This window comes from Podarcis cretensis, assembly GCF_951804945.1.
Source record: "Podarcis cretensis genome assembly, chromosome: 12".
NCBI classification, from domain to species: Eukaryota; Metazoa; Chordata; class Lepidosauria; order Squamata; family Lacertidae; genus Podarcis; species Podarcis cretensis.
This window is the reverse complement of record NC_137181.1, coordinates 10015941-10032638: the sequence shown is the minus strand read 5'-3', so window position 1 is coordinate 10032638 and position 16698 is coordinate 10015941. Positions and strand designations below refer to the sequence as shown.

The 16698-nt window shown below is 40.9% G+C and overlaps 1 protein-coding gene and 1 long non-coding RNA gene across 3 annotated transcripts in view; one reads left to right on the top strand and one right to left on the bottom strand.

The window, feature by feature from the left end:
- The window catches only part of LOC307199341, a 37277-nt gene extending 27034 nt beyond the window's left edge, over nucleotides 1-10243 (top strand). Inside the window, exon 4 of the long non-coding RNA XR_013831901.1 lies at nucleotides 10196-10243. This is a non-coding gene — a long non-coding RNA (uncharacterized lncRNA). The remainder of the gene's footprint in view (nucleotides 1-10195) is intronic.
- Nucleotides 228-16698, bottom strand: part of LOC307227166 (sodium channel protein type 5 subunit alpha-like) — a 52656-nt gene continuing 36185 nt past the window's right edge. For both annotated transcript variants that reach the window (XM_079996359.1, XM_079996360.1), the window contains 10 exons: nucleotides 15582-15690; nucleotides 14580-14734; nucleotides 10833-11006; nucleotides 10074-10205; nucleotides 9118-9357; nucleotides 7693-7749; nucleotides 5556-5697; nucleotides 4436-4536; nucleotides 2981-3251; nucleotides 228-2437 (listed from right to left, as the gene is read on the bottom strand). In XM_079996359.1, the coding sequence (XP_079852485.1) occupies nucleotides 1296-2437; nucleotides 2981-3251; nucleotides 4436-4536; nucleotides 5556-5697; nucleotides 7693-7749; nucleotides 9118-9357; nucleotides 10074-10205; nucleotides 10833-11006; nucleotides 14580-14734; nucleotides 15582-15690 (2523 nt within the window). In that variant the 3' untranslated portion in view covers nucleotides 228-1295. The remainder of the gene's footprint in view (nucleotides 2438-2980; nucleotides 3252-4435; nucleotides 4537-5555; nucleotides 5698-7692; nucleotides 7750-9117; nucleotides 9358-10073; nucleotides 10206-10832; nucleotides 11007-14579; nucleotides 14735-15581; nucleotides 15691-16698) is intronic.

The following is a 16698-nucleotide window of genomic DNA, read 5'->3' as shown; positions in this document are numbered from 1 at the left end:
TTGTGTTCCAGAATTAGTGCCAGTCTTCCCTAAATGGACAGCTCCCCCATATCCCTTGTAAGTCTGTGTCTCCAGACCAACTAGTTCATGTACACCCAGGGCTCTGTAGAAATCTGACACTGTAACCTTGCTATTGTCCTGCCCCTTGCCCCAGACAATGTTGCGTGAATCCGTATGTGAACAAAAGTTTCCAGCACCTACATTTTCCACCAAGAACAGCCAACAAATCTGAAAATCCAACTGTTTTTATTTAATTGCTATGGTTTGTGAAATATCATTTTATAATATACATTAGGCAGGTACATTTGTTTGCTTACTTGTGCAGTATGTGTACATAAGTATCACATTGATGTAAGTAATCCCACTAATTTTAAAACATTGTGTGAACACATGCAGCCAGACTTGTATGAGTAGAAATATGTGATTGCTGTAGTGTTTTGCAGGAATTATAATTTCCCACACACAATTTAACAGTTACGTAGTATAAAAATTACTTCCATGTGTGGGCATGTAATGGGAGGGGCAGCCATGATATATTCAATAAGATTTAATTTAGACACAAATGGATTGACTCACCATGCCTTCTCTGATACTTATTTAAAACAAAACTCAGTCTTAAACAACCACAACATATCTTGAACTGGTTACCTGAAGGATGTCATTCAGGGATTGAATCTGTGCACTATCAGCAAGCTCTGGCCAAATAATGAACAGGAGGGACCAGTCACAAAATAGAGCAAGTCAGGTGATGCTCCTTGATCTGTACAAAAACCTCCAGGTATGGTTTACTAGCCAGTCTGTACAATTAGAAGACCAGCTTTTACTGGCTACAGGTCACCTTTGCTTTGTCTTTCTCTGCAAAGGAGCTGAATCAGATAGTTTGTTGTAGCCATGTTGCACCACAAGGCCCATGTCTCATGATAAACTATTCTGGGCAACTGGACTCTTTCCTGGTCCCAAAATGTATTTTTGAATAAAGGGGGGGGGTAACCACAAAGCATTCATAGATAAAGAGGAGTCCATGGCTCATGTTTTTTGATGGTGACCCCAACAGCTACCAAAATAACATGCTAACTAATCAGTTAATAAAGCTAAGCAGTAAACGTACAAATCTTTTCTCCTTTAACTATTATTGAAGACTTTCCAGTTGCAATATTTATTCTTGCTAAGAGCATCAAGAGGGAAAGCTTCACAGTTAAGTGTTAAATAAAGGTGGCTATAATGATGGAAATATTTTTGTAGTGTTACACTTCCTGGAAAACTGTATTGCGACAAGAAAAATAGTGAACTGTAAATCACTTGGGTTCACTAGTGTCTGTGATCTTCACTTGAATAATGTCATTAGTGGTGCCTGTGACATTACTGTAAGATGGAGGAATAGATACGGGAGATGGGCTGTGGGAGTTACTTGACTGACTGTCTTCGTTTTCACTAAGTGTGACTGCAGACCCACCTTCCTCCTTTTGTATGTGTTCCAAGGGGGGGCTGTTGCAGGTTTCCTGACAGACTTCTTTCACTGCTTGGTGAAGGAGATACATCCTGAAAGCCCTCTGAATAATGGCAGCAGATTCCTCCTCTTTTCGCTTGGGAGTTGTTATAATGGGTTCATTGGCAATCTTCTCTGGATACTTTTCTTCGATCTGGGTCTCAAGTGGACCCATGTCCCCATATTCTCCCAATACCCTTTTGGTAAAAGCAAACAAAATATCCAAGCAGTGGATTTTATTTCCATTTACCATAGGAAGGTCCATTAACATCAGCTGTTGCCTGTTTGGTTTGGGTATGCGTAAAGGTTCTGCTAGAGCATCAGCAAAGTCTGAAAGTGCGAAGTAAGAAATAAATTGGGTTGCGCGAGGATCAAATTTTGCCCAAATCTCATAAAAAATTTCAAAATCATCGTCACCTAGAGGTTCTGTGCTTTCCTCCGTGGCAACATTCAAGTTCTCTATGATGACAGCAATGTACATGTTAACTACAATGAGGAATGATATAATGATGTAGCTTACAAAATAGGCTATTGCCACACTCCTGTTTACGCAGGGACCATTTCCACCTAAATTCGGAGCACAAGTGATGTTCTCAGTGTTCAGCATTGGGTTGAGAAGGTCATGCCAGCCAGCAGATGTTGTTATTTGGAAGAGACAAAGCATACTGCTGCCAAAGGTTTGGAAGTTGAAAATGTTGTCAATCCCACCTTGCCAACTTGCACAGGCAAAGTTAGACATACCAAAAATAGCATAAATAAACATGATCAGAAAAAGGAGAAGCCCAATGTTGGTGAGAGAAGGAAGGGACATCAGTAATGCAAAAAGGAGGGTCCGAAGCCCTCTGGCTCCTCTGATAAGTCTCAGTAGTCGACTAACACGGGCTACTCGAATTATTCTCAGGATTGTAGGAGGGAAATCAAGTGCTTTTCGAAGTTGTCCAGCTGCAGAACCTATTAAAATAATTCATTTTTTGAAAAATCCAGCAACAATGCATTATTTACAGTTTAAGCTAAGCCAAACTTAAATATTTAGGTCTATATTTAGGCCACGCTAAAATAATTGTTATCTGAATGCCTGTTTAGAGGACAACAATGAGATGTGATGGAGCTCTTGCAAGATCTCACAGAGTGCACAAGATCTCCTGCCACTACCATTACAAGTGGCATCTGGGATGCTGTAGGGGCAACATATCTTGGTGTTCTGCCACCTGTATTAGCCCATCTTATGAGCAGGCAGGCCCTGGATCTATGAGCAAGCATGAGGATTCGGCAAATGGAACATGTCTATTTACTCAATCTGGACATCCATCCCTCCAACCATATTCTACACCGAATGACATTCTTGCAACCATACAGATTCCTTGAACTCTATAATTTAATACAATTGGCAACTTCTTAGGTATGCAGACTTGGTCCAAGCTCACATTTTTGCATTTGCTTATTGCTGACAAGAAATAACCCTGATGTACATGAACTTTTTTTTTTTTTACTTACTAAGTATTGAAAGAATCACAACCACAAAATCAAATATATTCCAACCGTCTTTGAAGAAATACAGTCTCAAAGCCAACATTTTGATGATGCACTCTCCGGTAAAGATAGCGACAAATACAAGATTTATATTTTCAAGAAGGCTCTTAACAGCTTCCCCTTCGTCTTCATGTTCTGCTGCCATGATCACCACATTCAATAAAATTAGACTTATAATGAAAATATCAAATGCTTTCTTGTTTATAATGTCAAAAAGAAGTCCTTGGTACATGTTCTGTGGCAAAAGGGGGGGAAAAGCAAGAAGCATTGCATTGGCACTAATAATTTCCCCTTTTCTTTGAGGCAAATAAAATAATTCTGTACTTTTTGGCTGTTTCTCACTGGGTTTTTTAAAATTTTGCTTTAACTTGTATTTGCTTATATGATAAAACTAATTGATAGCTATGAATGAAAGAAGAAGACAGGAGGAATCTTTTTGCAAGAGAACCAGAAAAATGTCTTTTAAGAGACTATAGGGACAGATTTTTGCTTCAGCACAGTATTTAGGATAGGAAAGTAATTTTCTTGTTGTTAGATAAAGATATGTAGATATATGTTTTACATGTAGAATATAGTTCCCTAGTTTGCATTATTTCAATATTTATTGAATTGCACAAGCTAGAATTCTGGACTAAACACCTTGTTTGGTCCTTTTCTCTTCTTTTGACTCTCATATCTGGATCATGTGGGTTAATATGAAAAGGGGCTATTGCAGGAATCAACAACCTTTTGAGACATAGTACTGCTTTCCCATACACAATATTGATTCCATAAACACTGTCTAACAACAGAGAGCAGCCCCCAGTACCAGAAAAACTACAAGCTGACACCCACATCCCACAAGTACATCTCTCCCACTTTTTTCAGGGGGTGAGGGTGAGGAAGCAAAACACTGAAAAGGTGGAGCCGTCAAATTGCTAATAAAAATTGAGAAGAATAGTATCTGAACATTGTGCCTCATCTCAGATTCTAAGAATCCTAGAAACTTCCTCAAAAAATAATAAAAGCTGGGAATCTGGGGATTGCTTGCCAAGCAGACAAACATAATGATAAAATTGATGTGATTTTCCTGTTTATATTTTGATGGTGGTGTTAATTATCTGGTTGCATAACACATTTTTAAACAAAACAAAACTGGCAGCAATCACTGATATAATGCTTGTTACAAGAGCAAGTCAAGTTATATGGGCCTTTGTTTAAAAATGCATTTTCTTCACTACTATAATTTTTTAATTTTGCTTAATTTCTTTCATCTTACACAGAGTAAACCTATTGAAATAAGTAAAGAATTCTCACTATGAAAGCAAAAGGCAAAATGTTGACCACTAAATAACCTGTTATACTAGATTTTGAAAGGTAGTTCCAAGTTAATTCCAAAACCAAACAAGGAAATGCACTTATTGTTAGTGGTTGTCTTACCTGCGGCCGTGGAACGGGCTTAAGTGGTTTCTTGTTACCAAGTTTTTTTAATGCATTATAATATTTCTTCTGTTCGTCTGACATAAAAATGAGTTCTCCACCTAGGTATAAGGAAATAAATACAAAATGCATCTTTCTGCCTGAAGATATCAAGCTTTTATGCAAATCCAACTAAGTACTTTCTAGCACTACAGGAAATTTAACTGGTAAAGCTATTTACTACATTACCATCTGTAGTCACAGTTATGGAGGCTCATGGTGAAGACTATGGCTGGATATCCTTCAAAATCAGTGGTGGTTCATGGTGCTTCCACCACTACCACCAACTATGAGCACCACTGTCTAAAATATAAGGTCTAGATGAAATGAAAACACTTCCACAAGTTTTCTATGCCATGAATTGTAGGGCATCACAGTTGTGGCAAAACAATGAGAGAACCAGAAGTTTCAATGTTCTGGATGGATACCCCTTACCCTCTTTTTCAGGATCTATGAATACCCCTTCCTAAAGCTACTTTTCTTGCTTTCTGCTAATCAGTCAAAAGGAAATCCATTTTTTAGTGTCACTCCTTACTCAGTCATGAAGCTCACTGGGTGACCTTGAGATACCCACCATCTTTCAGACTAAGCTACCGCACAGGATAAAATAGGGAGGGGCGGAACTGTGTACACAATCTTGAGCACCTTGGAGGAAAGATAAGGAAATTCATAAAGAATTTCCTTATGACCCAGCCAGGCAAGCTACTGTGGGGTAGCTCAGTCAGCAAAGCACGAGACTCTTAATCACTTAATCTTAGAGTCATGGATTTGAGCCCCACGTTGGGCAAAAGATTGCTGCATTGCAGGGAGTTGGACTAGATGACCCTCATGATCCCTTCCAACTCTACAATTCTATGATCCTGTTCTGGTTCCCATGTAATGTAATCTGATATCTCCTGAACAGGACAAGTGGTACTGAGGATTATTTTCTTTCTGATTTTGGCCTTGAACTAAAAATGTCTTGGACATTATCAGCTGCAGTCTATTACAACACTGTACTGAACACAAAGCTTTCACCATTTCTATCCAACTATTATACAATCTTTATGGGAGTGAAATATTTTGTAACTCATGTGAGTACTTATCTTTTTCCTTTGTTGGTTGAAATTGTCAATAACAACTCCAATGAAGAGGTTTAGCATGAAGAACGATCCAAATATGATAAAAGCCACAAAATAGAGATATGCCCACACATTATTTTCAAAACTTGGCTGTTCGTTTTCCTGAAATAAAGCAGAAAGACAAGAAACACCTTGTTTGTGACTTAATTATGTCAATTCTTAATTTATCACAAATATTTCGTTGCCCTGTTTGATTTGTTTAAAAGCATAAATGGATGCTATGTAATTAGATACACCTTGTGAGACACAGTAGGAAATGTATAAAAGGACACATGTTGAACTACTCATGGTTCTACACCTGAACTAGTGCCCTGGTACTCTGGTTACTAAAATAAGGTAATCATGACTAGACATGCAGCTAGCTATATCTAAAATGGTGGAGGACCAATTAGAACAGGTCACCTCCAGAGATTTACAGAGCCTGCTGGGTTCCCAGGTGCTCTGGGGATTCAGGAAGTAATGTGAGAGATGTTTCTGTGTATCCTAAATTAGTTTTTATTGAATATTCTTTTTTGTGATAGAAAACAAATAAGCAAGGAAATGTACATAAAGCATCTTCACTTTCTTCTTTTTCACAGTTCATTTACATTCAGTATGAGACACTATTGTACTAGGCATTGTGGGGACGGAAGATAGGAGGGAGAGGGTTGGGGAGATAATGATCTTTTCATTCTGCTGTATAGTGCCCGTGCGTGGTTTTTGTGTCAGCGTCTCATGGGTAGGTCCTTTATTTATATAGTTATTTGTTTTTGTTGGCATCCAGAGGCCAGACCTTGGTTGGTTGCATTCAGCTGATTGCAGTGGGGCATGTTTGTATGTATGTGTGTGAGGGTAGGTTGTTGGGTCAGGTTAACCATACTGATTCATATGCTGTTGGGGGGGGGCATAGGTCATTGTCTTGTTGTGCTGTGTATGTGATAAAGGGGTACCACAGTGGGGTGAACGCGTCCTCCTTTGCTTGCCCCTATGCTGGTTTAAGTTTGTTGGTTAACTTTTCAAATAGGGTGGTTTCCCATACATTTTGGTACTAATGGCCTATGTTCACTCCTGATAGGTATTTCCTAGGTATTTGATATGGGGCTGTCATTTTTGTAGAAGTCTTTTAAGCAATATAGGTCTTCAGCTTGACAGGTATTTATTTGGATGTTTTGGGGTGCATGGTGGAATAGTGGGTGATGAGCCTGGGGAATTAGAGAGCCAGGGGAATTGAGGGGGCTGCTGCCCCAGTTGATGGACACTGCCATTCAAGTGGTGTCCATGTACCGCATCATGTGATTGATTATGCATGGCAGGACTTACGTTGCACCCCCCAATATTTTATTCAAGTTAGCACCCCTGATTTCTGGAATGGGTGACTGAATATGGCTATTGGCAGTTGCTCCCCAGTGTCCTCTCCCATAGGCATGTAGAACTTGGTTTACTGAGGAACTTGAGGAACTGAGACAGCTTGAAATAATAATTTAAAAAAAGTAATAGAGAATTTGATTAATTATACCACCGAACCCATTTGCAGGCATAGGAACTGATGGTGACAGCAGCAAACTAATGTTTCCTTTCTGCTGCAAGGGTATTGGCAAAATTTCAGATAAACTGTTCTAGATAGTACAAGACTATAATCATCATAGGATGAGGCACTTCCAGTTCATAGTTGTGATTTTGCAATTACTCACTATCAGAGAAAGCTGTCTACAACATCTCTCTAGGAGTTACTGTTCTGAGCCTGCTTCCTTCTACTCAGGAAGCTTGCTGAGAGATATGAGGGAGATGTTTCTTTCAGGGCTGAATAATTTTAATTTCACAAACTAAAAGTAAACATTTTTGAGTGTAAAAATGAGGTGTTTTAATTCAGGCTGGAATAACACCCACTGGGAGAAAAATAGTTTAAAATGTGGTCTGCAAGGAGAAATGTCCTTCATCCCATCCCTATTTTGCAGCTGTAAGCAACCTCACCAAACTCCAGTTCCCAAGATTCTTTGGGGTGAAAGCTGTAACAATTCTAAAAGTACATAGAATGATACAACTTAATAGTGTAACCGGTCAATAAAAATGCAACGAAGCATCTAAAAAGGACAAATGCTGTAACTTTTCACGGCTTACTTTTGAAGGTGCATCTACTGCAGCATACATAATCTCCATCCAGCCCTTAAAGGTTGCCTGGGAAAATATATATATAAACAAACCAAGTTACGGAAGTATTCTGTAAATTGTTTTTCCTAGTCTGTCTGACAGTCCAACACCCATTTGGTTTGCCACCCTCTCCTGAGGAGTATGCTAAGGGATGCACTAGACTTAACAGGTGCAGCCATATTTGTCTATCCACATGCCTAACTCATGCATGGACAAAGACACTGTACAAACATCAATAGACCATTGTGGGAGATGTACTCTTAATTGCCTACATAGGCAATTCCTGGAAGAATAAAAAGTTTTCAGCAACCATTTAAAAGTTGGCATAGAAGGTGCCTGCCTATATATAAAAAATATTTTTTATTTTGTTATCTTACGCTGTTCAGGGGCACAGAAACAGACATTCTATTGCCAATATAATAAAGGTAAAGGGGCCCCTGATCATTAGGTCCAGTCGTGACCGACTCTGGGGTTGCGGCGCTCATCTCGCTTTATTGGCCAAGGGAGCAGGCATAGAGCTTCCAGGTCATGTGGTCAGCATGACTAAGCGGCTTCTGGCGAACCAGAGCAGCACACGGAAACGCCGTTTACCTTCCCGCCGGAGCGGTACCTATTTATCTACTTGCACTTTGATGTGCTTTCAAACTGCTAGGTTGGCAGGAGCAGGGACCGAGCAACGGGAGCACACCCCGTTGTGGGGATTCGAACCGCCGACCTTCTGATCGGCAAGTCCTAGGCTCTGTGGTTTAACCCACAGCGCCACCTGCGTCCCACGCCAATATAATAGTTGTCTCTAAAAAACCAGACCAGAGGAAACATCCCCTTCAAAATGCACATTTTGGAACATTGAAAAATGAGGGTTTCAAAACACATTGAGTGCCTCCAGATACAGGAGCCTTCCCTCTTTGCACAGTCACCATTCACAAATCAAGGAACAACACTGGAATAGTGGTGGAGCTAACATGCTCACACTACCATCCCTCCCCTTGAGCGTTCTCTACACTTTATGTTTGTACAGGTCTTCTACTGGAGAGAGATATACTTCAGAAATATAATAGTACATCCTCTGTAGCATTTTAGAACACAGGCATTGTGGAGCCCTGGATCATGGAGCTAGTTTCAGCTTCAGATCATGGATTAGGTTCAAACTGGCAATCTCAATGTGCAGTTTAACAGCAATCAGCAATATTTATTAATATTTAAGGTTGCTCTTGTGTGTATTTTTTCTTTTTTTAAAAAAAAAATCCTTCAAAACTGAATTTCAAAAGCAAATTCTGAATTCTTTAGAAATTTTCTATCACCTCTAATTTCAATAATCTGTTATTCTTTGGCTCCACATATGTGGCTTGCCAAGATTGTTCTCTTGCCAAAGAAACTATGTGTGATTGAACATACCACCTGGAGGAGAGCCAGATAACCCTTCCCAACATGATCAAAGTTGACATCCGTATTACTCCATTTGGAATTCTGACTTTCACAGACACTTTTATTTTTTAAAGACGCATCACTGCATTTCCAAAATTTTCCTCCAAACAGTTGTACTCCTAGGATGTTAAATGGGAGCCAGAGAACAATACAGACAAGCAGCACATTCCCAATCGAAGGGATAGCTCCTGCGAGTGCATTCACTACAACCTTAAATGAGAAAATGAAACACACAGTCAGTTACTCAATGAACAGAATCAGTCTACCAATGGCTCTAAGCAATGATAGCACATAACCAAGCAATCTGATAATCACGTGGCAATTACACGATTAAGTATGGATCTTTCTCCTGATTTACAAATGAGCACCACCAATTGAGTGAATATGGTGCTAGAATTTGCTATGGGGAAGTGGGTCCAAATCCCAGGTCAAAAGGTAGTCTTGAGCAAGTCACTAACTCAGTTTTCCATTCATAAAATCAAAATTAAAAGACCGCCTTTAAAGTAGGGGTACCAGGCAAAGATGCCTGTCAATTGTTTTACCAATTGTGTGTGCTTGGAGAAGCTTCAAAACACTTTTTGAAATGATGCAGGAAATGACTTCATGTCCAAGCAGCTTTATAGTGTTAAAACAGGAAAAATAGAGTCCTAAATACTACTTGTTTTGTTTTGTTATGTGTGCATTTTGTGACCCTTTTTATGTTTGGGTTGTTTAGGATTTCCCTGGAATTATCTAAAAATTATCTAAATTTCCTTTTTAAAAATCAACATAGGAGCAGGGTATAACGTAGTTGAAGATACCCACATATTGACTGGGATTGGATGGATTAGAATGGAACAGAATGGGATAGATTTTGCCATCCCTACTACCAGCTCAACACAGCCTTAGCTTTGTGGGACATGTAACAGAAAAACTGTATTTAGTACCTTTATCCCTTTAAATCTGGACAATGCACGAAGAGGTCTCAGGGCTCTTAAAGTTCTGAGAGATTTTGTGGAGATACGGCTATCACACAGATCTCTTCCCTTTGTTCCAACTGTTTTTGCAGGAAAGGAAACCTGTGATAAAAAAGGAAAAGAAAGGAAAAACACGGGCTGTTTACTTGTAAAACATATCTTTGGAGTTATAGTTTTCTTATGCCAATTATTTTTATTGATTTTCCAATTGTTAACTCATTTATACAAATTATTTCCAAATTAATACAATTTTGTTTAAGTGGTTTCCCATGCGCCATTCTTGATGTGGAGTTATGGTTTTCAAACATTGTGTCTTCAGGGAATTCTTTCCATGCTGATTTGTTTATCAAGCAACCCCTCTGTGGAATCCAGAATGCATTAGATTCCCCTCCCCTTGACCCTGCCTTTCCTCCACCAATTGTCTTCCCTATGTCAAAGATCAGGGACACTGACACTGATCATTGATTTAAATCAACATTATGTTGCCTGAGATGGGACAGCATGCACACACCCCCAAAGCAAGTCAAAATACATAGTGTTCCTAGGGCTAACCACATTATTTTGCTATCTGGCACAAATTCCCAAAATCAGCTGCCCAGGGTGGCTTGCTCATGCTACCTAATTGTGAGGCTGGCCCATTTGCTACATGGATCTCTGAGGCGGTAGCTACTTCACATAATTGTACATTACAGCAACATGCAGGACAGTAAGATTAAATCTGATACTTACACATACAATAAAGAAATCAAGCCAACACCAAGCATTGGTGAAATATTTTCTGAAGCCATAAGCCACCCATTTCAGAAGCATCTCCAGGAAAAAGATGTAGAAGAAAAATATATCTGCATATTCCAGTATGATTTTTATGGTCTTTCTCTCAGCAAGGTAGATGTCTTCAAAGATCTAGTATTTCAGAAATCAGATGTGATTTAGAATTCACTAGTGGGATATTTAAAATTTGTGCAATGTGATGAAAAAGGGTGCAGCCCACTCACTTAGCATTCATTGGGGAAGGGCTTCTTCCAGTTGATTAAAGTTTAAGAAGTACTACAACATTGATCTCTGAGGTTCACTGTGTGAACCCTACTCCCATGTTCAAGATTCAACAACATTTTTTGCCAAGTATGTAGTAGAATTAAATGACAATGTAGAAATCTTAGGCCTAAATTATTTGTCAAAGTGTAGCATTGTGACATCAAAGATGGTTCTTACAACCATAGCACTGGCCTAGGGGTCCTTAATAATTATGCCTATACTGGATGTAAGATTCCAACTGTAGCTCTCCATTGCTTTGAACCCAACTGCTTACACATAAAAGCCTGCAAGAGGAAAAACCCTAGTCATGAACTGGAAAGCCCCATAGGCCTAATAGGCAATATATAGAAGGCATGAGCATTGCATAATTGCTGGGATTATGTATCAAAGATTGAATAACTGGGGGAAATACAGGTTAAGGGGTTAGTATGCATTAGATTGTTATATAACAGGAACATTGTATCATGTGCCATGCACACAACTGAAGCATGCCACAATCTCTTATATGACCATTTCAAGCTACAAAATTGAGCATACTATGATCCACAGATATGGGGTGTCAGGGAACTGCCATCAGAGCAGGTGGTGGAAGGGCTCAAGGAGGTTAGGAGAGACTTAACAGCAGAGGAAGGAACCAGCAGGGGGAGAGAAGGAGCTCCGAGGGAAAGGGAGTCGGAAAAAGGGCTCTGGGACACTTCCAGCGAAAACAGTGAGGAGGTTTCAGGACCTCCTATAGGGACACCCACACCTCGCCGGAAATTGTCACGCCGAGAGTCCAGAAGACGCGTTTCCGTTAAGGAGCTTTTATGTTGGAAGAGATTCCGCAAACGCCCACTGTCGGATTCTGCCAGCGACTGAGGGAGCCATGCTTAAGGGCTCCGCTAAAGACAGAGTTTTGCTAAGCTGAGCAAACCCTGAGGGACTAAGCTTTTACGCACAAGCAGCTCATCATCCCATCACAGCAATCCGACAGTCTCTGAAAGCAGCTTGTGCAAGGAGAGGCATCATGAGCAACCCAGCAGGAGCCGGAGCAGCGGGAGGAGCTGGAGAGGGGCCAAGCCTGGAAGAAAGGTACAGGATGTTGGAGGTCCAGCTAGCTCTGCAAACGGCTAGGCTCGAGGAGAGGAGGGCTCAGGATGCAGAAAAGGGAAAAACCACCCCACTCACGAGGAAGGTGCCAGGATTGGTGCAGAAGTTTGGGGGGGATCCCAGGAACTATCAAGCCTTTAGAACAGAGATGCAATATGCCCTCAATCTGCAGTTTGATGACTTTCCTGATGAGGAATCGAGAGTTGCATTTGTGATTGGGCACCTCGAGGGAGGGGCGAAAGACTGGGTGAGGCCCCTGATGGCAGCGAATAATGACGCCTTAAAGGACTCAAGAAAGTTTGAGGTTATTCAACAGGTCAATCCGGTGGCGTTCAAACTCAGGTTACCTAACCACATGAAACTGCACCCAGTATTCCACAGGTCATTGTTGTCACCACACAGGGGGGGACATGAAGGGTTGTTGACTCAGGGACCAGTCATAGAAGAAAGGGAGCGCAACAACCATGTGGCAGAAATCATTGACTCCAGGTGGAAGGGTAATCAGGTGGAGTATTTGGTAGCTTGGGAAGGAGAACCAGAGTCAGAAAACACCTGGGTAAGTGCAGAGGAAGTCAATGACGAGGTTTTGATAGAAACGTTTCATCAAAGGTTCCCAAGGTTTTGGAGGGAATATTTTGGCACCACCGACGAGGAAGAGGAGTTCGAAGGGTTCCCGGAATCAGAGCGGGAAGAAGAAGTAGACTGTGATGAGGAGGAGTACTGGGGGGCCAGGGACAGCAACAGGTGGAGGGAAGTGTTCGAGACTTCGGAAGAGGAGGGAGGCTCTTTCAGGGGTTTTGCATCCTCACCGCCCATGGAGGAAGGGACGGGAGGGGGTGAAGGGGGCCCTGGAGGGGAGGTGGATGCCAGGGAACTGCCATCAGAGCAGGTGGTGGAAGGGCTCAAGGAGGTTAGGAGAGACTTAACAGCAGAGGAAGGAACCAGCAGGGGGAGAGAAGGAGCTCCGAGGGAAAGGGAGTCGGAAAAAGGGCTCTGGGACACTTCCAGCGAAAACAATGAGGAGGTTTCAGGACCTCCTATAGGGACACCCACACCTCGCCGAAAACTGTCACGCCGAGAGTCCAGAAGACGCGTTTCCGTTAAGGAGCTTTTATGTTGGAAGAGATTCCGCAAACGCCCACTGTCGGATTCTGCCAGCGACTGAGGGAGCCATGCTTAAGGGCTCCGCTAAAGACAGAGTTTTACTAAGCTGAGCAAACCCTGAGGGACTAAGCTTTTACGCACAAGCAGCTCATCATCCCATCACATGGGGTTTTTAACCAATAGGATGTTTATCTTGAAATAAAAAAGATCCTTCCAGTAGCACCTTAGAAGAGTAGTATCTGAAGAAGTGTGCATGCACATGAAAGCTCATACCAATAACAAACTTAGTTGGTCTCTAAGGTGCTACTGGAAGGATTTTTTTTATTTTGTTTCGACTACGACAGACCAACACGACTACCTACCTGTATCTTGAAATAGCAGATTGTTCATATGGCCAACTGGACTTTAGCTAGTGGTTATATAAAATCCTGATTTGGAGGAAGAAACTAGACTGTACAAAGTTTGGGTGTGGCATACCACTCTTCAGTGACCACCAACTTCTAGCCTGTGCTCAGAGTTCTGGCCATCTGCGTAGCAACAGAAGCTAAGGACTGGGTGAGATCCATTTGAGTTTACATATATGGCCCATATAAATAAACTTTTTTTCATATGCAAGTCTGTTGTGGGGGCTTGGAATAAAAATGCTTTATTACTTTATACCCAGCATGTCTGAGTTTCTATACCATTAATAAAGATTCCATTTAGTTCATACCAGTGAAACCTAGTGCAATATATCTGGAGAGTTCTGAAGGAAATCCCAGCAATCAGTTAACTGGGATCTTTTATAAAATACTCTTAAAAATATAAACGTATACTTTTAAAAATACTTTAAAAAACAAGGAAGCCTCACTTTTATCAGTTGGAATCTAAAGAGCTGCTTTAAGTGCCCAGCATTATTTTGTCTGATAGAACCTCCAATCCACTTTAAAAAATGGATTGTCATGTAAAATGAAGGGCTACTGTTCAAGAAGAACAAGTCAAAAGTTCCCTTGGATCTAGCTGCATGGTTCTTTGGATTTTGGCCATTGTTTATCTAAGAATGTTTGCACTGTTACTCATGCACCAATAAAATGGAATACACTAGGTATGATTATATAATATCAAGGAATATATATATATATATATTAAATCACCTATCATCCTATTAAACAGATTTCAGCAACTATAGGAAAAAAGAAAATTCAGAGCTGAACACAAGGCCAAAAAATTAATAATACTCTTATTTTGAGGATATCATAGTAAGCTTACCAGAACACCACTGCTCAGTAATATCATAAATATGATAAAAGATTCAAACCAACTATGTTTTACAATTCTGTAGCAGGTTTTTCTAAACCTCCACCAAGTGTTGCCTGGAAATTTATCAGTATTCACTGTGCAACATGGGAAGAACTTGACCAACACTGAAATAAAGAGAAATCAAATACAGAAATTATCAGTGTTCTGAGAATCAGTAGGAAACCAGTCTTTTTAACATTTAGCATCTTTGCAGGAGAAAATAGCAAATTATTTCCTCTTTTCTTCCTATCCCTGGAACATTCTGCTGGTGGCCTTATATGTAAGTAGTACAAGCAGCACATCCGCAGAGTGCAGAGCAAGAGTTTCTTGTGTGAACTAATACACTGGAATATTTGTTCATGAGAAGATAAAGTTGCAAAAAGCTACCAGCTTCCCAGTTGCCAATGGCTGGTCCCCATATAAAGGCCAGAATAATTAGATTGAGAGTAGATCAGAAATGAATTTCCTTAGATCCACCCCAATAAATGCCATCCTCATATTGGTAACTTTGTGCCCCAAATCCCTGGATGACTCCTCCCAGTGGCTTGAGAGTGATGTTAAGCACACAGAGGACAAGATAGAACCTAGTGGTTCTCCATAATAGAGATATCATGGGGCCAGACAAAAGTCCCTGAATTGTATTCTCTGGTAGCACCCCTGTAGGTAGGAGAAGAACCACTATAATACCCCCCAGAGCTGTGTCAGGATACCTTGGTCAATGGTCAACGTGGCCAAGAGATGAATAGCACTCCTGGTCTTCCCTCATCAATCAGAGTAACCAAGACTGTTTCAGTACTTTGCCCAGGAGTGCAGCCACAATGAAATGGGTCTAGATAATCTGCTTCATCTAGGTTCATCTGTAACTGGGCAGCTACTGCTCTGTTGATCACCTTACCCAAAAAAGAAATGACTATCTCAAATAAATTATAAATTAAAAAATCATATTATATGCCAATAAAGCTAGTCTGTCACCTTGTGGAAAACAGGCCACAGGCTCCTTCTTGGTTATAGGCAAAATGCAGATGGGAGACCTCTCATCTACTGTGCTGGCCTCAGAACAGCTGCTCTCAACATCCACGCTCTGAACATAAAAACATTTCATGAGAAGACCAGAAGGATGTATTATACTCAAAAACAAGACAGAAAAATAAAGAGAAAACACAAGCACAAACACAAAAGGCACAGAAAATTAATCCTGAATATAGAAAATACATTAGAATAACACATGCTGATGATATAAAAAATGCATTAAGCAAACAACTTCAACCAGTTTAATAATAAATTAAAAGCAATGCAGAAATAAATTGCAGAATGGCAGCTGCCTTTTTGCACATGTAGGACGAGGCCTTGATGGACTACTATCCAGGAGAAACACCTTTCAGGGGAGACCAACAGTCCCTTTCTCTCTGGATCAGGGGTCAGCAACCTAAGGCCCATGGGCCAGAAGTGGCCCATGGAGATCGTTTGACCAGCCCCCGAGCCGCCCCTGAAATGAGATGCCCGCTCGTGCGCTGCACTAAATTGGTGCAGCGCGGGGACTCGCTTCCTTGGTGCCGGAAATCGTGTCTGCGTAGGCGCAGATGCCGAAAATCATGGGCCCATGAGCGATCCGGCCCACAGAGGGATCTTTTTATTGAGTTTACAGTAAATACTGTTTATTGAGTTTACAGTATATACTGCCCTGAACCCGGAGGTCTCAGGGTAGTTCACAGAAAAGATCACAACATACTGTATATAATCAGAATAAAAACAACAACCCACTAACACCTCCCATAAAAGAGCCACATTTTAAAAGGGTACAAGTAATGCTTGGTAAAAGTATCAGGTGTGGACCAAGCAGACACTTAGCATTTCTCAAGGATACCCCATTTGCCAACAGAGCTGCTATAGTTGCTGCTGACTGAAAGATGGTCGGTAAGGCAAGATGCTGAGAGGTGGGAGACTGAAATCTGATCTGATGGGGGGGAAATACCTGAAATCACACACAATGAACAACAATGAGGGAGAAACTCAGAAAATGATTACTAGTTTCACAGAAACGTACAACAGTAGCTAAAGGATTGGAGAGAAGACTGGGAAAGAAAATCAG